This window comes from Pyxicephalus adspersus, chromosome 3 (assembly GCF_032062135.1).
Source record: "Pyxicephalus adspersus chromosome 3, UCB_Pads_2.0, whole genome shotgun sequence".
NCBI lineage: Eukaryota > Metazoa > Chordata > Amphibia > Anura > Pyxicephalidae > Pyxicephalus > Pyxicephalus adspersus.
Genome location: NC_092860.1, coordinates 101,259,944 through 101,285,837, shown reverse-complemented (window position 1 = coordinate 101,285,837; position 25,894 = coordinate 101,259,944). Strand labels below are relative to the sequence as shown.

Here is a 25,894-nt window from a genome sequence, read left to right as displayed (position 1 = left end):
ATGGTTGATCCTGTCCTCACTAATTGCCCTAATACACATCAGTAATTCATACATTCTCTTTTTTCCCATTCTCCTGGGAGAAACATGATTTCTGTCGGTTTTCTTCTGTTTCTAAAGCCAAAATGCATACTTTTATACTATGCAATTCATTTCAGTAACACTTCCTGTTCAATATAAGAAAACACCAAGCATAAATTGTATGAAATAGTACATTGTACGCGGCTGATTTCGCATTGACAAAAAAACAGACTTAATGAGTAGTCCTATAATCTTTACCTTCACGGTCAGTGCTACATTTCCACAGGAACTAACAGTTATTATAATTATATCTGTGTGCATCTGCTTGTAAAACTACAATACAATAAATGTATTTTCCTTTAGCTTCTGCATAATGAGAAATATGTGCTATAGAACAAAACAGGCAGAAGAAGCTTTTTCTGCTGTGGAGAATGTAATGCATTTATAATCCTTGCCTTGAATTTTATACTTTTTACATTACAATGATTCTCTCACTTTTCTCTTTTTCTTTTAGCCCAGCTGCTACTGCCGTGATATCACTAGCATTTGGACGCTATATCCTCGAGCCCTTCTTTATGCAATGTGAAATACCAGACCTCGCTATCAAATTAGTCACAGCTCTTGGAATAAGTAAGTACCAACATCATTGATGTGACTTTTAGTCATACTAAAACAAAACAATGAAATGTATGAACATCAGTGTGTAATAAGTTTTTTCATGAAACTGTCACTGATTTCTTGTAGCAGTTATTAGAAATGATAAATGTTTCATGATAAGGGTACTGACTATATGATGATCCTTTCAGAACTGTAATCACGAAATTCAGCTTTAGATAATATTCTCTATAGCTGGAAGTCATAAGAACCTAAAGCTGTTTTTTTAACATGTAAGCATATTGTAAATGTTAACATATCTTATGGATATGCAAACATTCAACCCAATGTAACACATAAAAATGCCAGCTCAATTGACTGGGTTGGATAAGTAAAAAGAAAACATCGCTGGATTGGCTTAGTAAAAGAACAAAGAAACAGGGGCAATGTAATAATACTGAGGCCATTATCGAAGGCACAAAAAACCATTTCCATGTGACTTCTTTTTGAAGGCCATGAAAACTAAATCTAAAAAATTAGGCATTTTTTTTTCTTTTGGTAACAGCTACAGTACATATTTAGCTTCAATGTTGTGTCAATGTGGTTATTACCTTTCCTGTTAACTTTTCCTAAGTAAACAGCTCCAACAAAAAAGGATCTGGGTATAGGTCCACTTGCTTTGTACATAAACTTATTAGTAGTTGCTGGAAATATTTACTACTGATAATTTCCAAGAACAGCAGAAACAATGAGCAGTGTAGCTCCATGGAAGGAAAGGGAGATGAGCATGGGGAGGCAGTGCTGCATCCTCCCTGTTACAGAAATTACTTCTTAAAAATCTTTTTTTAATTCCAGTACCTAAATTATATCAGATTAAGACAGCATGGCTTCCAAACCTTAGTCTTGCAGAGGTTGATGAAATCCTTTATAGCCAGGACACCAACCAACCCTGGGACACTAAACTCAGGCATGCATTCTTCTAGCCATAGCTACTCTGCCAGTCCTTTCTGCAATAAAAAATCCTGCCAGATCAGAAATGTTCCATGGAGAACTGTAGTTCTGGTTTACCCTCAGCACACCAGGCCCGTTAAATTGTTAAATGTAAGTTTATTTCGGTCAATATTATTTAGGAGTCAATTTTTAAAGCAGTGAATCTGATATTCAGCTACATTCTCTGGTAGTGAATCCTCCTAGTCTGTATGTTTTAAATGGCAGTGATTTTTCTACATCATTAAATGTTAGATTTACTGTTTTATAAGTAGACCCCTTAATGTTTTAAAACCTAACAACAATAATAAAGTGATCCCAATCATCTTTACTTTAATTTCTGCAATGAATCCCAATACGTCTGGTAAATAGTTGTATTTAAAATTGTCATGACAACAATGACACAAATGTGTAAAATTAATCCCAAAAAGGCAATGGGCCACAGTTTGCTACAAATAAATATATTTTGAATATTTTAAATTTGGTATAGTGTGGAATCCAAATTAATTACACTCTAAGACAAAAACACATTTGGAATGTCAAATATAGCAAAAACTATTTTTAAAGAACATTTTTACTTGCCTGCAGAAGAGAAAGAATCCAAATTAACAGGATGACCACCTGTTGCATGAGAAACCTTCTATGGACACATGGGCATTAATAATTAAATGGTGGCTAAAATGCCAGATTGGGTTTTTGAGGTTAATTAATTTATTCATACTTCTTCCTAAAAAAATGAGAAGACTGGAACATAGCAGATGCTGAAAAACATCAAGGTCACTGAGATCACAGGAGCGTGAGAAAAAAGCCCCGCAGGCATGATGTATTGCTTGTACATTTATGACGAACCAAGACCACAAAACTTGTGTAGCAATCCAAGCTTGGTGCTTACGATTATGCACAAACATATTGCCAAAAAGGTGGAGCTGTCAAGTAATAACACAGCTCTCTTAGTGAAAAATTGAGGAAGTTAACTCAGTGCTGGCTAGAAAAAAAAATGTTTATGGGAATATTGCATCAGCTTGTATGTAATAAAACCGGAGTGACACGGATACTTGGAGCCTGGCACACGTGACAATTAGTTTAAAGGTCCTTTGGATTTGCATGAAGAAAATCACCATGTTAGAATTATTAGCTTGGTAAAGTAGCCTGTTACTGTATAGCAGGATGGAAAGCTACAAATGAAAAATGAACTGACTGTTAAGTGAAGATACTTCTAACCCAAAAGGAGCATTGTAAGGCAAAGTGGTTATGTTCCACAGCTCCTGCTTTACACTTTCAACAGAGATGTTGAAGAAGGGAGAGGGGTGGTCACCATTTGAATAAAGCTCCTTTAGGTGGATTAAAAGAGACTAAACAGTTGCAACATATTCCTCTGAACTATCAAGCCAGCATGAATAGTGAAAAATGTTTGAGCTGCTTTGGTAAATACTAACCTCAACACATTATTCAACCTGAACATATCTGAGTGCATTGGGTGCACACCAGTTTAAGGATATAGGCGCTATGAGGTCTCTCGGTTTTCTGGACTGTGTGTTTCTTGGATTTTGTTTTATCTGCTGTTACTGTCTAGTTTTTCTTACTCTACTTTACTTGCTATACTGGTTTGCACTACTGTTTAAGGAGGTACAGTTTTGCCTAACTATCATTTCGCAAGGACAGCTCCATTGTCTTTTCCAAAATATAGATTCTTAAATCATAGCTAGCTATAAAACTGTTGCTTTCTATAATAGGAATGGTTCATTATAAACTAATTTAAAAGAATATTATGAAAGTTTGTGGCTTAGCAACACACTATATGTGTATCTCCCATTGTGCCCTACTTACCATGGAAGTAAACCCTGTGCATACTCACTTGTTCCTGTTCCATGATAGGGGCTGCTATCTCCTTCCTTTTTCTCTTCCTTGTTTAGATCTTCAGCCACCTTGATTGGCTCAGTATAAGGAAGTGATCAGACAGGTGGGTAGATTTTATTGCAAAAGGGACATCGCATGTCCCATTCTGTACGAAAACCCTGCCTGATCACAAATTTTTAAAGTGGAACTTTAATAAATAGTTGTGCATGATTGCACCTAATGTTATTTGTTACATAAGGGGTATATTAAGAAACCACACATTCCTATAGCATAATTTAAATAGGGTCCTAATCAATAGTAGATGATAGGTAGTTTCTAATAATATTGGTGGTATAAGGATGGCAGCCTACCATGCATATAGTGGGGTGCCTGTGAGGCAGTCTGGATAGGTCACTCTGGGGTCTGCATGGTTGGTTAAGTTTTTCTTGCTCCTGCACTGAGCCTATGTTGTATAGTACTAGAGAATATGGCCCTGAGTTGTTAAAGTTCTCCAAGACTGGAAAGGATACATTGAACCCAGAATGGATTTGTTAAAAAGTCAGTTTCTTTTTGTTGGCAAATGTTTTCATCCTGGAACAGATCTTTGCTGGATCACCTAGGCTCACTGATGAAAGTTTATCTTCTCCAGTCTTGAAGAACTTTAACAAATCAGAACCCATGTGTTTTGCTGTCAGTTAGAATTTTTTGAAACTTTTTTGTGTTCGTCAGTGGGGTCTGAATGCACACTTATGAAAAGATGGAGTTTGAGCTTATTAGCTCAGGTATAAGGTTCATGAAGGAAAAAAGATGGCTGTGTTGTCCACTAACTTTTTTACATGTTTGGCTTCATTAAAAAAAGGAAAAAGAAAAACACAGTTAGCTATTTTGAACCACAAAAACCATTCTGATGTCTAGCACCTTCATAAGGGCACTTAGTCCATTATTCTGTACTCAGCTACAGGTACACAAGGTCTCAGAGAAACCTTGATGTTAAGCTAATCTCATTGTGAAACTTTCATATTATATATGCAAAAGGACCCTTTTGTATTTAGCTAGGCCACTGAAACAGTATACGTCTGGCAAAATAGAACACAATACAGTACAGACACGTTATTATTAAAAATGATCCCTTTGTATCATTTAGTGTTTGCTGGCAAAACAGCCAATAACTATTGACTCACAACTTTGCTGAAAAAGAACCTATGTTTTACAATTACATTCTGCTTTTATTACAAATAGCTTTTCTATGGGCATGATATGAAATTTAGTCCTAAAATGACCACAGCACAACATAACTGGTGGTCCTTGACCTTATAATATCTTCAGTGTACTTTACATTGGAGCAAGTCACAATCTGATCTAATCTCGCTGAGCTGATGGCAAAGCGGAAGTAAACACAAAAGAACACTAAGCTTTCTTTAAGAACATGGATCTTGTAATGCAGCTTAGGCAAGATATTTTTAATCCATATTTAAAAGGTCACAGGTACAGTCCACTGGTACAAGGAGCAGAGCACCCAGTCTTCTTAACATATTTCTCTGAGGACAACCTGCACAAATTAAATACCAACTGTGTTTTGCTTGCTTGGCTATTTAGCAGCTTACGTTTGGCTCTCTAGACAAGAAATTTATTACTATCTTTTAAAGCTGCAGAAATGCTTGCTATACCATGTAACTGGTAGAAACTATTTGTGCACTAGACATTGGGTATGCAGGAGAATTTCAGATTATTTATTCCAATTCAGAAAAGTATGCTTGGATTCTTATTTTGAACTGAAAACGTTCTGTGAATAGTTTACTTATATACAGCAGTCAGTAAAAACATTAACATCAATGACAGGTGAAGATAATAGTGCTGATTATGGCATCTGCCAAGTGCGAACATGAAGATAGTGAGAGTAAAAGAAGGTCTGATACATTGTTCCTGATTTATTAAAGCTCTCTAAAACTGGAGAAGATAGACTATGGCAAATATGGAAGGGATTTCTTAAAAAAACATTTGCTATTGGCAAATGTTTTCAATCCTAAACGAGATCAAATACAGGTTTGTTGGATCTTCCATGGTAGTTTATCTTCTCCAGTCTTGGAGAGCTTTATTAAAGCAGGCCCATTATGTTTTCTGTTGGATCATGTGGATAGTCAGGGTGTGTGCATTGATGGCAGGAGGATGCACAATGGGAGGAGGGCATTTCAGTAGAAGCAGTGCATAAAAGACTTGTTCCTAATGTCTTGGTACCTCGATACCAACACTGAATACCTTTAGAGGCTTTGTGGAATCCATGTCTTAATTGGTCAGAGCTATTTTGGTTGAACCACACAAAATTAAGCCGACAGGTTTAATATTAGAATTTTACTTCTATGAGAAAATCAGAAAAAACTGTGAAAACGAAACATATATAAAACAGTTGAATGAAACACATATATAAACACCCATATACCTCCCCATGCAGTCCAGTGATGTCTTCTGCTAAAGATGTCTTTATTCCTTTTTGCTCCTATGTCAACTCAAGTACTAGCAGGTCTTGGTACTGTTCCAGCCACAGTGTACAGAATATACTCTATATAGAGAGGAGTTGCACAGCAGGAAGCGCTCCTACCGGCAAAAATGATCATCCAATAGAAGCTCTCCTTGCTGTGTGCATTACCTGCTGGTCTTAATAGTTGCTAATATGGGTAGTTTTTCTGGTGGTTGATAATTGTTATGTATTTCCCCACTGTGGGTAGAGTAGGAGTAGCCAGTTAAAACTGATTTTGTATGTATGTTTTTTTTGCTGTCTATATCCAACTCCCTAGATAGACATTCCCTCTGGTAAATGTAACAGCAGAATAAAAGTGGATGGGGGCACAGGAAACGGCTTTTAAATAGAAGTAAAACTTCTCTTTAGCTTAAGTTAAGATAAGTTAGCTATAAGTTATTTTTAATACTTTGGGTTTACATGCCCTCACTTTACCCTAAAACTATGCTATTTTTCTGTGCATAGTTTTCAATGGTAAACCTTTTCATTTATAAGATAAATTATAATGTGGTGAAAATAACTGCATAACGTGTCTGCTAACAAAGGATGTGAGCTTGTGTCAATGGGGAGCATTATTAGAGTATTCTGTAAGCACAACCCAGGCATATCAGCGAGTACTGGTAGATGTGTGGAATAATGTTTTCGTTTGTGCAGCTGAAAGGCCAGTGGGATTTAGAAATCTAAAAAATCAAATCTGAAGGCTGAAGGATTTGACTGGTGGTAAAATTTGATTTCCTTTATGCAGGTTTTATACAGGGATTTTATCTGTACAGCTTTCGGACTGATAAAATGCTGACGCAAAAGAAAGGCACAAATGAAGGGCTGGCTATAGACTGTTTCTAATATGTGAAATGAAATAGGCCGGAAAGAGAGCTGTGTAATTAAAATAGAAAATTAGTCATTTATGGCATGCATAATCATTTTCAAACTCATATTACAATAAGTTGTAATTATATAACTCTTGGTTTGAAGAAATCATGTACAGTAATTATATATAGACAAGCATGGAATTTAATTAGAGAGTCATTTACAAAGCTGAAATGGCCGTACTAACTTACAAATATGGGTGACAAACGTTTATTTTAAAGCCATTTACACAGTAACAGCAGACGATATAGACTAAAAATGTTGAAACTGCTTTTGTGTTGTCTGTAGCAACTAAGCAGCAATGGAAAAACACATCAATGAAATATCATTCCATAGTCATGTAATAAAAGGCAATGGGTCTGATTTAATAAAGCTCTCCAAAGCTGGTGAAGATAGACTATCATGGGTGAATTTGCTTGCTGGATCACATAGGTTCCCAATTGAATAGTCTATATTTTTCAATCTTGGAGCTTTAATAAATCAGATTTAATGGATCTATGCTAGATTTGTGCACACTATGTAGGTAAAATAATGCTACAGTGAACAATGTAATCTCGTCAAAGCTAGGTTCAGACCTGCCTGAGGATTAAGCAATCTAATGTGACTCCCAGTGGCTGCCACCTTGCCAGCTCAGGCAGTTACACCCCAAATCTTGTAAAGCCTCTGCAGATTTGACATGCTCACTGCTGCCCCTTTTATTCTCCTTGGGGCTGCAGCATGTAGACGTTATATATAGCATCTCCCCCGAGGTAACTGTTCACTGGCATGAGGAATCAGTATGTGTGATATGGTCCACTTGGAGATGTTGGCCCATGCCTTCTGTGCAGGAGGACAGTCAGTAAAATATTCCACTTCAATCAGCATTTATTTGAAGTCATTCTCACATATATATTGGGTTTGTAGCGACATAAACTGCCAACTACAAACTTTTTCCTGAATTTCAGATTTCTATTGCACAATATTGCATTGTTTGTGTGTTTGAGAAACTAGTGTGTAATTAACTCACCTGTAGTGCTTTGTATGGTAAATTCCCATGCTCATTAGAGGGAGAAACGTGTTAGGTTTTGAAATTTCATAATGAGTCATGTTTCCCCACCCACTCATACACATACATTGGAAAAATTCTGGGTATGGCAAACACAAGCTAATTAATAACCTTGTTCAATACATGGAAAAATTTGTATTCTACACATAATGAACACCTTGTATATATGCTAACATTAATTTCCCATATTTATCTATCTATCTATCTATCTTCTATGTACAATATCTCTGTAAAATATAGAAAATATCTGTAAACATAGATAAACCTGTATTCTTGTATATAAATTTCAGTTACTGTAATATATAATGCTAAACGTGTTTCTCTACCTTTTATCTCTGACTTTCTCTTTTCTCCCATTTGCAGCTGTCGTAATGGTCCTGAACAGTATGAGTGTTAGCTGGAGTGCTCGAATTCAGATTTTCTTGACCTTTTGCAAGCTTGCAGCAATTCTGATAATTATAGTCCCTGGAGTTATGCAGTTAATTAAAGGTAAAGGCTAACATTTTTCTATCAATTATTGCACATCTTATCTTGTGATAAATCCTGCTATATACTGCAATATACTGCATATACACATTTTTTCCCTTTATTGGAGGCAAGCATACATACAGTTGTCTAATGCAGACAGCAATGAAAAAAATGTGCTACATCTGATTTCCTTATACAGTAGAAAAGTGAGGCATTTGTGGTACAGACAACCCTTGTATTCATAGGATTATTACCCGGTAACAAAGATTTTATTGTCCTATGTGCCAATAAAAGTCCTCTTTTGGAATCAGATGGTTAGCCACTGCTGCATGCTCTTTTATGCACCTGAAAGCAGTTTTAGCAGTTTAAAGTAATGTTTGAAATGTTTGAATGTTGAATGTTGAATGTTTGAATGTTTGACACTTTGTCATGCAGTTGCATGAAGTTGCAGTTCACTGCACCACAAGGTATTATGGTTCATCTCCAGTCTCTAGCAACAATAGAAATGCAACCACAGCTCAACACACCCCTATTCAAGTCAAAAGGAAAAGCTGGCCACTCAAGGGGTGCCAGAAGCAACATATAGCTAGTTATTGCTTTAATACAGAATGGGAACAGTTGGTGGTTGAGCATGCAATATTGCTGCGGTTTACTGCAATCTGGGAATTTTTGGAAACATTCAATTTGCTTTTCCCTAGTTGCAGAAAATAAAGTAATACAATCATCCATTTATAAGTGACTCTGTGGGTGTCAGTTGTATGCAGAAAAATCTAACTTAAAGTTCTCTGTGATGGAAAGGAGATTATATTCACCTCTCCAGACAGTGCAATAGGCCTAATTTATTAAAACTCTCCAAGGCTGGAGAGGATACACACCAGTGAAGCTGGGTGATCCAGCAAACCTGGAATTGATCTGGTCCAGGATTCAAAACATTTGCTAGCAAATGATTTTAAGTAATCCATTCCACTTTAGCTGGATCACCTAGCTTCTTAAAAGTGTGTCCTCCCCACCCCTGGAGAGCTTTATTAAATCAGGCCCCCTATGTCCTTTTCAGCAGCCTCTGTCGCTCTCACTTCTGGGACTGTTGCATGTCAATGTCCCCAATCAGGTTCTATCCTCCAACCCACATGTTGCTACTTTATCCGGCAAAGATTTAAGGATTAAAAGAAGATACCATTGCATCCAGTAGGACGACACAGTATTTTATCAGTGTTGGAACATTAGAGCTAAGGAAACTGATGAATTCTGCTGGAAAGAATAAAACGTAGGAAATATGAGCCACTGGAGAGGTAATCATGATAGGTGAGTATAATGGCGCTTCACTTGCACAAAACTGACATTTAGCTTTTGTGTATGATAGACAAGGTTGCTTTAAAGTGTGTGTCTAGCCAAAACTTTCTTTCTTATTTTTAGATACAGCAGTGAAAGGCCAGCTCCAAACGTTTCACTTTAGTTTTAGAGGGTGCAGACAGCAAAGTATAATCTTATAGGGGTTTAAACTTTTCCCTGTAAAGCTTAAAACCTGAAGTAATGTAGAAATCTACATATGTGGTCAATTTACAGAATTGGCTGAGGGTAAATTCTGAAAACCAACTGGTATGAGCTCACTAAAAAACATAAACATTTATGTTGCACTGTACCTAAAAATGTAATGTTTTCTGTGAGTTTTGAAATAGCTATTTTCTATCCAGTGTATGCTTTGTGTTTTTTAGAACTTTGTAGAAAGTTGTTACCTAGTTTTAAATGTAGATTTATCTGCACAGTAGCACTTCAGTGCTCAACAAGACCCCAAGGACTGGCGCTGGCTACCACCAACATAGGAGGTGCCAAATAAGCTGAAACAAATGGAAGCCAGCAAGAAATGACCAAGGACAGCATTAGGCAGATTTAGAACGATAAACATAAAATTCATGAATATAAAATGCGATTAAAAAAAAGTTTCTCACAGATGTTATTACTGTAGACATCTGTGTGCCTGAGCAACATGTGCAAATGTCAAAGGAAAACTCGTACAACACTGTGTTAATGAGTGTTAGAAATTCTTGGCAGTATTTCGCTATTTGATAATATATGAGTGTGATACATTACAATGAAAAATAACCTAGCCTTGGCAAGGTTAGTGACATGCTTGGGAGCCTACAGATGTATCCCCTGTCACTATAATGTACTATCTGATTAAATTTTGTTTAACTAGACACCTGGATTCAAAGACATTTAAAAAAGAAATGGAAATCGGCCATAGCTTTAACATAAAGCCATAATACTTATTGTTTTATGGAGATATCACTAACAAAACTGCAATATAATGAAAACCATTGGCCAAACTGCTATACCTTTTCAATATTTTCTCCTAACCCACCCCCTATTCAAACAAATATTTTGAATATTGCAATGCCCTCCAGCACTATACTAATATTGTAGGTGGTGGTCCAAAGTAGGTGTAGGTAGGTGCTGCTAGTTTGGACTGAGAGCTTCTTGCAGAGGAAAGAAGGAATTCATTTAAAAGAAAATCCTTTATCTGAATAAGCAAACATAAACAAGCTTTACTACCTGTATTAAACATCAGCCCTGAAGTTTAGCTAGCATCTAATGGGCCAAGTATAAAGATCATTGAAGAATTTGCTTGCACCAAAAGGTCCCTAAAAGAGAAGACACAAAAAGAAGAAAGCGTAGAACTTACAAACTTTAAGCTCTATTGCTATATATTTCGGCAAAAAGTATGTAAGAAGAATGGTTGCACCCCTGCTTCTCATTCACAGTATGTAAAATCATATATCCATCAAATATTCACTTGTTGAGTGCTGATTATTGAGCTTGCGTTAGAGCCAAAGAGGATTATTATTATTAAACAGGATTTATATAGCGCCAACATATTACCTGCCAGAGAGAGGGGGTAAGGACTTATGGGTAGGGTGAATGGGTATGAGGTTAGGATGTAAGCCCGTACTTGGTTCATGTTCAGCCACATGCTTATTGGTTCTTCTGCTCATGTTACAAGGCACAACCATGTTTTACAGTGTTTATACCAATTGTTACCAATCACAGTTTGGATTACAGTACATTAAGATCAAGAAGAGCATCAAATACCATATTCATGTTTATGGTTGTTAGGTTTCACATTAAAAATAGTTTACCCTTAATTGTCCATATTCCCACCTAAACACTACTGTTGAAATCTACAGCTTCTTATGGGAAGATTTTAGCAGTCCATTTGATATGATTTATACTACATCTCCAGGCAAAATTTAGTTTAGAAAACAAAATGTTATGGGGGACATATCGTTTGTATGGAAAATGTATTGTTTTTAATCTGCTATGGTTAGGAGGGAAAACAGATTTATAAAAAATATTTTAGAATATACTTTGTATTAATGTAGACAACAGATGTCTCAATTTTCTTTTCAGATGATTATACAGGCTATCCTGATATGCCCCCATTTTTATTTATGGTCCTACATGCAGCTTATTACTTTTTGTTACAATGGCACATACGGATGTCCTTTTAAAATTATAGTTATTATTTTTTATATAAAAATATGTTTTGATGCTTTCAGAGTCCCACCCTTTTCCTTTCTTTCTGTTCTAAAATGTGTGGCTGTTAAAAGAAATGGAGAATAAACTATATGCTGGCAGGGTCAACCGTTAATAAAACTGTGTTATGGAGGTATTCAGAAAAACATAATATATGTTAATGTTATTAAGAGACTGTATCACTTATTCTATTTTTAATTTTGCCTTCTTTAAAGGAAATTGATAGGAGGAATCCAAGATAATATTCCATAGCCGATCATAAAATATTTTATTTAATTTTCCATAAGTTATAAGTGATATTTTTCTTTTAGTTTTAAACCACCACTGAGTCATCAGCTGTTTGCCCATGTGAGGGTTTGTTAAAAGAACAAATACACTAGGCACCCAACTTAGAGACAACAAACAGCAAAGAATAATAAATAACATTCGTATAGTGCTGTATTTTCGTGTGCAAAGTCCAAAGTTAAATTTACATAAAAGTAAATTTGTCAGTATGTCATATAATTCTAAATGTAATTTCAAATCTGTAAAATAATTTATTGAGCTAATAGTTCTATCCAGTATACGCTTCATTTGCACTGCATTCAGAAAGTTCACCTGTATCTGAATTTTTTATTAGCCCTCTAAAGGTGTATTTTATTTTTTTCAGTGGAAGGAAAGTAAATTATAACAATGGAATGAGCAAGTGAAAGAGCTAAAAAAATATGTTATGAATGAATGTGGAATAAAAAATACATATATATACATACATATATATGTAATCTGTTTGTGCTACCATCATCATAGCTTAAATATAGTATTCACCTGGATGGACTGGTTTGTCCAGACAGGGTTTGTCGAAACACTAACATTGCAACACAAGTCTTTGTACAAGCTTCAGCACCACCATCATCATTGCACACTGCAGCACCTTGGGCAATACTTGGTTCTTTGTTTTGTGATTGGAGGATTGGTGTAATTAACCACAGGAGATAGACAACGTGTCCTGGGCTAGCAAAGAATGATTACATACCTTTAGGGGGCAAGCATAGCAATGTTCTCGCTTTATGTTACTATGAATTCTGGTAGCTCCCAAGGAGCTTCATGTGACTGTGCATGCAACTGAGTCATTTACTCCACAATCTTAGATATCTTTTGGAGGTATCCTACCTAAAATTATTATTAATTTTTTATTTGTATTAATGTCTAACAGCTGTTTGTCATAGCATTGCACACTGAGTTGTCAGCCAATATTAAATAAATAAAATGAAGAATGGCGTCATTGTTTCCAGGCAAACATACTACACATATGCACACTCTGCAGCTCTGCTTATCTGATTTTGAAGGTCATGGTGATCTTTACGCACTTTCATAGCTTTAAAGTAAGCAGTAAAACGACTACAACAGCCTATGTGTGTATGTGGGTACTGTTCGATAAGATAGAAAAAATTTATTGAGGGTCAGTTTATTTATGGACAGTTTGACCTTTCTTTAGTTGAACGCCTAAAGATTTACTCAGCATAAGCAGTAATAAGCGATACTGAGATATTTGTTTTCATGAAGTGCATTTAAAATGTTTAGGCTAATGGCAAAGAACCCAAAACGTGATATTTTTACCCAAACTACTGGGAGGTCAGGGGTTAAAAGTTGACTATATAAATTTGTTCCATGGAAAGTTAGCCTAAAACTACCTCCACACATGAAAATACAATATTTACTATGGTTGACCATCCCTATAGAAAAAATCTCCTAATTATAATTAGTGAAAGATTGTTCTGTTATCTATGACTTTGGGTTGATTCATTAAATGACTAGGTAACAATAAACAGTAATAAAAACGATTTAAATTTATTTTAACAGCAACAAAAACATTTTTGTGTTTTGGATAGAGTGCAGAAGGGTTAGACGCACTTTTGCATTTTTAACAACATGAATAATATGAGTTTATTATATAATATATTCTTTATCATCATATATCCATTTTTACAATCTTTTAAGTGAAATGTCAGTTCAGAAAAATTACAGTGTATATTTCTCCACCTAGAATAGCACTAGTTTCTGTCTGGTATTATTGTGGGGTTCTATGATTTTTCTATGAGGAGAGCAGACAAAAGAACCATCAGAGGTAAAGATATGTTTGTGGGATAAAACACAGATTCATGAGCAATAAATGCTTGAAATAAATTGAAACATGAAGACAATAAGAAACCTATTTTAGCTAGAGCTAGAAATAGAACTTTGTGAATTAACCACAGTAAGGTTATGGTTATAGTGATTACAAAGAGGTGAGTGCATTGTGATTGCAGCCTTGACTGAATGTACTTGTTTTATTGGGCGGGTAGCATATTTATATATAAAGCAGTGAAGATAGATTTCATCACTCACGCACTAAATCTGGAGACCCAAATTTATAAATAACATACCATGCTGCCTCCCTGTGGTTTGCTGATTAACTGGAACAGGTAATGACCCTATTGTTAATTATCTTTTATACAAGTGTTTGCAAATTGGTAGGGGTAAAGTTTGTGTATTTCCAATAAGTGTACAATATAACATCACATCACAGTTTATCTTGCTTGCTCTACCACCTTAGATTATGGGCCCTTTTAGAAAGTGCAATCTCAAGATAAAGACCAATTAATATTATTAGAAAAAATAGCTTCTAGTATAATAGCCAAGCAGGGGTTCAAATAAAAAAAAAAAAAAAACTATTGCTGCAATACTTTTTTGCTGCCATGGTATACTGATGTTATGTTTTATGTTTATATCCATTCATGGGAGAATAACATTATGTTTCCCTGTACCTGTTCAGATATTTAAAGGGTTTATTTAGATTTTAGTTGTCCATAGTATAGTAAATATGGTCAAGTTTTACAAGTTTTCATACTCAACACTTTTAAAAACCAGGTCCAGAAATTTAGATACTAGCATAGTAACCGCCAGCCACTGTGCAATGTCCTAATTATAATTAGTGAAAGATTGTTCTGTTATCTATGACTTTGGGTTGATTCATTAAATGACTAGGTAACAATAAACAGTAATAAAAACGATTTTTAATTTATTTTAACAGCATCAAAAACATTTTTGTGTTTTGGATAGAGTGCAGAAGGGTTAGACGCACTTTTGCATTTTTAACAACATGAATAATATGAGTTTATTATATAATATATTCTTTATCATCATATATCCATTTTTACAATCTTTTAAGTGAAATGTCAGTTCAGAAAAATTACAGTGTATATTTCTCCACCTAGAATAGCACTAGTTTCTGTCTGGTATTATTGTGGGGTTCTATGATTTTTCTATGAGGAGAGCAGACAAAAGAACCATCAGAGGTAAAGATATGTTTGTGGGATAAAACACAGATTCATGAGCAATAAATGCTTGAAATAAATTGAAACATGAAGACAATAAGAAACCTATTTTAGCTAGAGCTAGAAATAGAACTTTGTGAATTAACCACAGTAAGGTTATGGTTATAGTGATTACAAAGAGGTGAGTGCATTGTGATTGCAGCCTTGACTGAATGTACTTGTTTTATTGGGCGGGTAGCATATTTATATATAAAGCAGGGAAGATAGATTTCATCACTCACGCACTAAATCTGGAGACCCAAATTTATAAATAACATACCATGCTGCCTCCCTGTGGTTTGCTGATTAACTGGAACAGGTAATGACCCTATTGTTAATTATCTTTTATACAAGTGTTTGCAAATTGGTAGGGGTAAAGTTTGTGTATTTCCAATAAGTGTACAATATAACATCACATCACAGTTTATCTTGCTTGCTCTACCACCTTAGATTATGGGCCCTTTTAGAAAGTGCAATCTCAAGATAAAGACCAATTAATATTATTAGAAAAAATAGCTTCTAGTATAAAAGCCAAGCAGGGGTTCAAATAAAAAAAAAAAAAAAAAAAAACTATTGCTGCAATACTTTTTTGCTGGCCATGGTATACTGATGTTATGTTTTATGTTTATATCCATTCATGGGAGAATAACATTATGTTTCCCTGTACCTGTTCAGATATTTAAAGGGTTTATTTAGATTTTAGTTGTCCATAGTATAGTAAATATGGTCAAGTTTTACAAGTTTTCATACTCAACACTTTTAAAAACCAGGTCCAGAAATTTAGATACTAGCATAGTAACCGCCAGCCACTGTGCAATGAAACTAACCAGCCTGCTAAAGCAATTAGCAAATATAGATGATCATGTGTACAAACCAATTTATCAATTGGAGCAATAATATTAAAGTTTTACTCTACTGCCAATATTTTATTGGCGTAAACGTTAAAAATTGGATTTGCTTCTAATTTTTAATGATCCTGAAAATGGTGACATTATAACATTGGCACTGGTGCCTGCACCTATATACTATGGGAAAAGGGGAGAAAGGTGCCCCTTAAGGAACAGGGTCAATCTGTCAGGTTAGGTGATGATGGGTGTCAACTTTGAAAACCATCTTAATAGCTCTACTAAACATTACGATCAGAGCTGCTTAATTTCATCAATGCCTTGGGAAATAAATATTAATAAAAATGTAGTCCATCATTGGACTTTAAGCTAAGCGCATCAAAATATATTTATAGAATGTTTTCTATTTAACAATGCAAAACACAGGCATGTTAACATGCTAATGTACAACATATAAACAAAAATCATTTTTTCACACCTTAGCACCTCTATATCAAATATCAATTGCTGATAACTCCTGACTTCTTACAACACTCCCTGTACTAGGCCAGTAATAACATGAACCATCAAGTCTTTTCTGAAAACAAAAGCTGTATTTGACAGATATAATTTTAAATTATACCTTTGTTTGGCACATTTCCCCTGATATTCCTCCAGGTATATTTATCCGTACTAAAATATATACTATTTATACACTGATGGTTGGAATGTGAAAGAGTAGATGGGCATTTCTTTGTATAGTACTTGACAGGTACATCTCTATAATTGACCCATACGATACCTTAAACATAAAACTCTTCCATGTAAACTGTAATGAATGACAAAGTATATTATTGCATCTCAATAAAAACCTGTCTTTTCCAGGAGAGACTCAGAATTTCAAAGATGCCTTCGTTGGAAAAGATGTCAGTGTTATGGGGCTACCCTTGGCTTTTTATTCTGGAATGTATGCATATGCTGGATGGTAAGTAGGTACTTTAACTATCATGTTTATTACTTGGAAAAAAGGACTTTTACCTGACCGCTTCGTGTTGCATGAGAAGATTTTACGAGGCCAAGTTCATTCTTGGTGAATCTCATCAGAAGCCTTCACTTAACAACTATTTAGAGTTTTTTTGTCTGGTGGACAAGCAAGGTCAGACTCAAAATGACAATTTTCTAAGGTTCCAGTACTCTTTGAAACAATTCTGCCGCTGAATGTGATCAGGCTGTGTTATAAGTAAGATCTGGATCTTATACAGCAGCAATCAACCTCATACAATTCGACATGCAGATGATCCCCATAATCTTGAATATAGATATAATTCGTCAACGTTAGTACATTAACATCTAGCTAAAGCTATATTTTAAGTATGAGGCTAAATCATAAGTAAGGTTTAAATGTTTTGTCAAATAACGCTTTACCTTTTTTTTCTATAGTAAGTACATTGGAAACTGCTCAACGGCACTTCATCACACTCATAAGAGATCATGATATATCTATTTGTACTGACTTATGTGAAACTGCATCCTGTAGGTTATCCATTATCTATGATCCTATGTGTTCTTCGCCTAACATTAATTTGATTTGCTATTGAAGCAGACGTGGTTCACAGTGGGGCACTAAGCTTGTATAGATGAACCGTACAGCTGCCATTTGTCTCACTTAGCCTTCAAAACTGTATGGAGGGTGTTGTGTGGGATTAGCACTAAAGGCAAACCATGAAACTGGTATATGTTGTACTTTACAGATCCATTATATAGTATTATTCCAGCCATATAAAACTAAAATCTGTTTGTATTTTAGAAATGCATAGGTAGACTCTTTATACTAGCCACCAATGACACTTTTTTTTATAGGTTGAATAATATGTGTAACTTTTTAAGCAACTGGAGAGAAGCCTATTTAAATATTCAAACCATATTTATTTCGGGATCCTATAAATAGACATATCTCAGATATGGAAACTACCTTTTCAACCATTAGGTGCCTGCCCGAACCCAGGATTGTGTTAGTTTCCCTGTACCCAAATAGTTTATTATTAGGCTTTCCAAATAAAAGTATATAAGAAGATTTTACTAACAATTTGGAGAATTCACTGAATTTTGGGTGTTCTCATTTATTTATTTGAGATCAACTCATACAAATTTTAAAGCAGCTATGCACAGTGTTGTAGAATCTTGTGAGATTTAGGATCCTGAGCATTCCCAAGATCTTGCCAGAAGGTCTGTAATGTCATCTTCACCTGGGCACCATGGGCTCTATTTTTTAAAACCGGGATTCTGACATTCCCTCAACCATTCTCTGGTGGAAATCAATTACTATCATTAAAACACGTGCACCTGGAAGATTCCCACAAGGGAATGTTTGAGGGAATGTCTGATTGCCTGTTTTATATATAGAGCTCCATGTGTGTGTATACAGTTTTTTTTCTTGCGGCATTGTCAAATTAGGGCTTGGGAACTGATGCATATTTAGACCTTTTTAAATAGGTAAATTATACTTTGTTAGAGACAGATGATATACCTTGTTGTATAAAACAATAAGCCAAATGGGCTTCTAAACAAGAGCCAAAAGGGAGCTTTTAGGAATTTTTTAAATGTACATCAAGCTTTTCTCTATGTGTACAGCAAGTATTGGCACCATGTACATAGACGTCTTTTCAGGGCTGCATTTATCCCCTTACAAGTTAATACACATGTTTAGAAAGAAGGTAAATGCAGGTCAGAATGAGATCAGAAGCATTTGTAAAGAAACACAACCCATCTAAAACTGATCTCAAATATAAGCTAATTACAATCTGCCTTTGTCCATTTACACACACTGTTAAAATGCACAGCTAGTTTTTTCTTGGACCAATGCAGAAAGCCTTCTCAATTTGTATTACATATTCAACCTACATTATAAAACAACTATATAATAGATACACTGCATCTCTAAATGACAAACAGTTAAACAGACACAATTATTTAGATTTTTTTTCCAAACTATTTAGGATGCAAATCTCAGATTCTTTTCCTTATGCTGGCTGCATACTATTTAAATCAAGTGAACTGATGGTTGGAACCAGCTATCAAACTGTCTGCAGTCATATAATGTAATCTGTCAGCTGCTTAACGCACCGTTTCTTAATAACATAGCAAAATGTAACAGATTTGTTTTCAAATGTGATGGATTTGATGCCACATTCATAGACAACACAAGGTTAACACTTGTTAGAGAAATAACAGGAAGAGGTAAAAATATGAATTTGTATCAAAATATTTCTTAACTTAGTTCCTAAACTATTTTGCTAAATCACAGTATGTCATTGACTTTAGCAAGCTGAAAAAAGAAAAAGGATATGTGAATATATATACATAAGTATGAAGAAGTAGAGTGTGGTAAACCTCAGGAAAATCATCATTATGATAAAATGGGGAATATGGTGTACTGTATAACGCAAACTAATCATTGTTCAGATACTGAAGTCCAATGTGTTGTTAAGGTTGCTATTTTTAATGATTTACCATTTACAGTTATACAAATGAGATTACTTTCAAATATATAATTCTCTCTGCATGTTCCTTTTGAACTTTAATTCTTGTAGTTGTTATATAACCCATCCCAGGTAGAATTGTTTCCATCTTTATTGATTGATTTAAGAACAGTACAGTCATGACTACATGGCATAATATCAACAATACATGAAAAGCAGTTCATTTTGAAAGAAGTTCATAAAAATAATAGTAATTTGAAATGACATAGCTTGGAAGGTACAATGGCTGTCAAGCATAGCATTGTTCATATTATTTTAGATCCAAGCCTTTTGTGTATTCAAAAAATGGTCCATCTACTAAAATGTAAAAGAAGGTGGCAAACCATCCACAATTCCATTCAAAATGTATCATTTGTACTTTTCAACAAAAGGTAAATGTTACCTTTTACCACTTGTCCCGGTTTACCACTTCCTGTGAATGCTCAAACAGAATGAAACGACGTTGTTTACATTCTGTTTATAATTGTATCACATAGAGAATCTTGCAATGTCTAAATATTGTATAGAAAAGGTTATATACCCCCTCCAGTAAACTGATTTGAGCTGACCTTTTGCTCTTCCTGAAGCTACAGTATAGGAACAAACACATTTTCATTGGCTGCTATGACAAATGGGTATGGAGGTACTATGGGGGAATGGAGAAGTTGCTTTATCCCTATTACTGTGCCTACAAGAAACAAAAACTTACTGCTTAATCTTTCAGTGGTAATGATTGTGCCTTTTTTCATTTGTCCTCTTTTATAGATTCATATGTAAATTTTATTATTTGCAAATTCTTCCATGTAGTCATGTGCTAGTAAAGTTGTAACAATACACAGACTACTAGCCTGAATATGTTATAGTGGTTTTTCAGAAAGCAAAATAGTGCTGGATAAGTGGACGGAAATTTAAACTTCTATTATATTGCTAATTTGCATAAAATTAATTTCCTTCAAAGCTTAAACAACCTACTACATTTTTCTGAGATAATTTTCAAAATGAATACTGAGAATAAAAAAAAGAGATCCCACTTTCACTAGCTATAAGGAAGAACCATGAAAAACGTGAATTATATAACAATGTAGAATATGCCATTACCCATTTTCAGAAGTATTCTGAAAATCCGTAAAGGCTTAAGAAATCTCCTGACCTTCTAATTTCTGCAGGCATTTCTTAAATTAGATAATGCTGCTATTTGTTTTATACTGAGTCATCAATGATTTGAAATTAATGTGGATCTTGAGAAAAGTAAAGAACAGTAGCTTTAGCTGAAAATGTAATGCAGAATCATCTAGTGCACTGATATGATATCGCAGAGACCAAGTGTAAAATTAAATGAACTAGCCAAATAGAGAAAAAAATATTGGAAATAGGAAACCAACTATTGCAAAGGGCAGAAAAAGAATTAATAGCAAAAGTAAAAACTTGAACATAATGCATGCAGAAAGAGTAGTAAATACCATGTTGCAAAAGCATCTGACAGGCTCATGTCTACCAAATGTTAGTTTAAATATTCAAATGTACACGGTTACTTTTTGGATGATTTTAGGCCAATTTATTTTTCTGGGCTCTATTTATAAAACAGGGAATCAGACATTCCCTCAAGGGAATCTTTCAGGGCTTAAATCCTTCAGATTTCTAGGTGACAGTAGCTATGACCAACTAAGCTTTATTTATACACAAGGGCAGTAAGAGCCTCATGTTGTTTCATATTTGTAGGTTCCAGTTTAAAACTTTCAAAGGCTCTCCAAAAATGAATTTTTTTTTTAAATTGTATTTTTATTGAAAGTTTTTTAAACGAAAGTTACCGAAAAGAAGAATAACAACAAATAACAAATTAGTGCAAAATAATAGGAAAACCATAGCTCTTCAGTTAGTTATGTACATCACTGTGAGAGGTATGCTCAAATAAAGACTGCATAAAAAGACTGTAACATATTCTGTTCATACTCATTTAACATATAGGATGACATATGGTGAATAATATTAAAAATAAAGCAGAAAAGCAAATAGAGAGTCATACAGGCATCTGGGCATAGTAATGGTCCAAGGCTTCCCAGGTCGTCTCAAATTTTACCACAGTGTCCCGAATAAGGGCCTTGAGATATTTCATAAGACATATCTCCTGGATTTGGGTATGTAGGTTGGTAGTAGAAGGGGCCCGAGTAGATTTCCATTTGGAAGGGATCAGAGTGCGTGCTGCAACCAAAATATAGGAAGCTAGCTTACGGGTGTATTTCGGCAACAATGCAAAGGGTTAACCCAGTAGGAGGGTCTAAGGAAATCTCTTGTTGGAGTACATCGGAGAGCAACCTATTTACTCGAGACCAATACTCCTGGATAATGGGACAAAATCAAAAAATGTTCTCCAGGGAGCCCCGCGAAATCCCACAGCGCCAGCAAATGGGATCAGTCCCAGGGAACAACCGATGTAGAACCTCCGGGGTATGGTACCACCTAAGAATAAATTTATACAAATTTTCTTTATATAGTGTACATATAGAGCTTTTGTGTGCCGCTTCCCAAATCAAAATTTTGATGGTTAACTTAGTGGTGGGCAGTGGTGGGTGAAATAAAATTCCGCACTTTTTAGGAGACTGCAGTAAGGATATTTATTTTCCCTCTGCTCATAAGGAGAGGGACACCTTGATGATGACATTTTCATTATTTATTATCAAGACTTTTTATAAGGGGAATAATAACAAGGTACCTTTGGTTTGCAATGAATGCAACTATATTAGGGTGCTAAACCACCAAAGTGATACAAGAAGCCAGCAACAAAAAAAAGGTATTATGAAATCACATCGTATTGTATCCTTTTGAGGAGATTCCAGAGAATACTGTATAGCCCATTTTTTTATAAAGATGATCCTGTTTTGTGCTGGAGCTACATCATGTGAAATTACTACCACTTAGTATTTATTATTATTTTCCCAAAAAATGGCATGACATCATACTCACCTAAGTATCTCAGCAAATAAGCAGAGCTTGTTTTTAGGATACAGAGCACAGTAATGTTAATGTAGATATTAAAGAAAATGGATTATTCACAGATCTCCATAGAAGTATCGGTATATAACTATGTAACTGTTGTCTTTTTAATGTTTAATCTACTGAATCAAATACAGTATCTAATAAAACATTAAACATGCAGAATGAATTATAAAACAATGGGTGATTATTTGGGGGTAATACAATGTAACAACTGGAAAGTACAATGGAGTTATTTTATTAAAAGAGTAGAGCATGTTGAAAAAAAATCACACCTAAGTAAATAAGGTGAATCTTTGTGGCTTTTGGTCATCCAAACATGTGGAAACTGAAAAAGTTGTTGAACATTCTCTACTCTGCTAGTAAAGAATCCCAATAGTCTATAAATCCAGACCTTGAAATCACTTAGAGCTTAGAATTGCCATGGCTTTTATTAATGGCAAAGTGTTTGGGCAGAAACCGCTGTGAATTAAGCCATACATGGACTTTATTATGTTTGTTTATGATGAGCCTAACAAGTTATCATGGGTAATGTGGTTGAATTGACTTACATACCTGGTGATCTAGTTTATAGCTTTCTCATTCACAGGGGCAACACTCTTCAGGTTCATCCACGTTATGCAGTGTTGCCACCCCCATGTGCATGCTCATGTGATGAATAATGTGTAATGTGAAAACAAATGCTCCAATCTTCTTGCTGTTTACAGAGGTAAATGAGAAAACAACAGCAAAGTCAGCAGGTCACCCGTGTGCCACTGCTTAGCCCGACCCACACATGGACTATTTTTTTCAGGAAAAAGTAGACTGATCACATAACTGTTAGTTACAAACAAAAATAGGTATTTTTACTATAACTATTAAAGTGTTTTAAGTATGGACAGTTTAACTTTTATGTTAGGAACCTATATGCTTAGAGCCATGTAACATGTTTTTATATATGCTTTAAGAAAATGTATTTTTATTTTTTAGGTTCTACCTAAACTTTGTTACTGAAGAAGTAGAAAACCCAGAAAAGTAAGTAAAAAACACATTGCATTACCATGTGAGGAATTTGGGTTTTACATTTGTGTAAACCTGCTCTTTCTGATGATGTATCTGTTTTTAACCAGTTGTCCCCATTGCCTTTTTTGTCCATATAGTTATTCTATCTGCCTTTGTAGCAAAGTAATGCCATTTGTGTTCAAGATCAACATATCTCCCTATTCTACAATCATTTAGTGCTTGAAGCAATCATATTGCATGGTTAGGCCATTTTCTGTTCAGTGGGAAAGCTTTACATGTCATAAAAATACTTCTTAATTACAGTTGTTTCATTAGGCACTGCAGTCATTTTGGTTTGTTTACTGAATGCTTAGATGGTTATCTTTTTCTTTATATACATAAAAGAAAATGTTTAAAAAAAAGTTGAGCACACTTTCTGCTAGCTCAACCTCTTGTGAAAAAGTGCTGTGCTTTTTTAATGTAACTTCTTTAAAGCAGTGGTATGTTGTTTTTGGGGGGGTTTTGTAGCCATACCACTGCTGTAAAAAGTTACATTAATAAGTCATAAGGATGAAAAGGAATGAAAATAAGGAATAAGGACAATTGGTTTAATACTCTCTTCTTTTTTATGTAATATCATTTCTCCCACAAAATCTCCTTTATCTGCTTAGCATATGAGTAGCCCTTTCTGTATTCCCCACGTCACTTCATAAATGTCTGGGCTATGTCTGGTGCAATTTCCCAACACTTTCCCACCTTCCTCCCAGCATAAAAGATTAAGTTTCACAACTGTTTCCTTTACCACTTCACAATCCTTCTTCTAGCTTCTGGGGATATGTCTCTGGAACCTTGCATTCTTTTTCTTTGCGCCAAGATGTGGGAGCATGGTAAATTGCTAATAAGCACAGGCAGATGTCTCTATCCTAAGAGCAATGTTTCCTGAGACCGACATGTCAGTAGAGAACTAGAAGTTTCCGAGAAAGAGTCAGTCATAGTTCTGCAGTGTCACGCAATATGTCTTCAATCAGCATTCTGTGCTGACTGCTAGCTTGCACTTTATTCATCTTTCTTTCCTAATACGTATGTAGTGTATGGAATGACTGTCAGCAACCTGACACTAAATTAACCTTGTCACCTAAAGGCTTCAACAACCTTCCAGCCAATAAGTTCCAGTATATTTTGGAAGTTAGAAAGTGATCAGATTAGATGGAATTTATAGTTCCACAAGAATGCCTGTTGGACAGATAACTGACACATGTCTTTTTTTTCTCTGAGCACAGAGATAGAGAATTAGTTTTTAAAACTGGGCATCATTTTCAAACTTGAAAATAAAATGTGTTATTGAAGCACTAATCTATTATATATTAAAAGCCCTCTTTTAGTTATTGAAAATTACTCTAATTTTCACATTTTCAAGTCTATATCACCATTGAGAAAACACATCCCACTCTGTGTATTGATGTCCATTAACACAAAGAAAGAGAGAGAAGTTAAATTCAAAATTTATAGTTCTTCTCTCAAAACAAGAAGTAAAGGGAAATCTTCCAACAGGTGCCCCTGTTTCAGGGAAAGTTGTCTAAGAGTAGAATTACCCCTCCAAGAGAAATTTCCCCAACTGGCAGAGATTTTAATCCTTTCCTTACTCTATTCAAAACTCAAAAACACTTTTCGCTATACAGTTGACAATCGAAAATCCGTCCACTAATAAACCGGAACTTTCAGTACTGTAGGACTGTAGTACACTGTTTGGCCACTAATGTTTTGATGGCGCTGTTCTGGAGAAACAGCTGATAGGTCTTGCTTTCTACACTAAATACACGTTGAGACATCCCTGCTGCCTGCTCTCTGGAACTGTGCCAGATGTCTGCGGGTGCTGCGAGAATGGCCTGTGTGTGGAGGTGAGAATAATCTTCAAAAATCCGGAATTTTCGAAAACCGGCACTTCTCAGGTCCGGAGGTTGCCGGATTTTTGAATGTCAACTGTACATACAATTTATTTGGCCAACATGAAGGCCCATTGGTTTCACTCTACAGGCATTTTGTGCATTTGTTTATGAAATCAGCAAACCAAAGATTCAGCATACCAGTGAATGGGAAGCAAGACTGCTAAACTCTTCCATAACCTATATTTTTGTTTTTTTGTACAATCCCATTGGAAATCTTTGTGACACTGACATTCCTTGCACCTGCATAGAATTTAGGAAATGTGAACAAATAGTCATAATGAGCCCTAATAAATATCTTGAATATTTATATCATTTTGGTACATGTAAATAAGGGTTAAAGCCTCTTCTTCGTCTACCAACTCATAAAAAATATGTTTATTTAATCTCTAAAATGGTGATGCTTGGCTGATGATCAGATTGTTTGCAGGAGTTTGACTCTGT

The 25,894-nt window shown here is 35.1% G+C and overlaps 1 protein-coding gene across 1 annotated transcript in view; it reads left to right on the top strand.

Moving 5' to 3' along the window:
- SLC7A11 (solute carrier family 7 member 11) overlaps nt 1–25,894 on the top strand; it is a 124,245-nt gene that overhangs the window by 28,572 nt on the left and 69,779 nt on the right. The window contains 4 exon segments of the mRNA XM_072405832.1: nt 533–648; nt 8,226–8,351; nt 16,903–17,002; nt 23,496–23,540. Coding sequence (XP_072261933.1) covers nt 533–648; nt 8,226–8,351; nt 16,903–17,002; nt 23,496–23,540 — 387 coding nt within the window.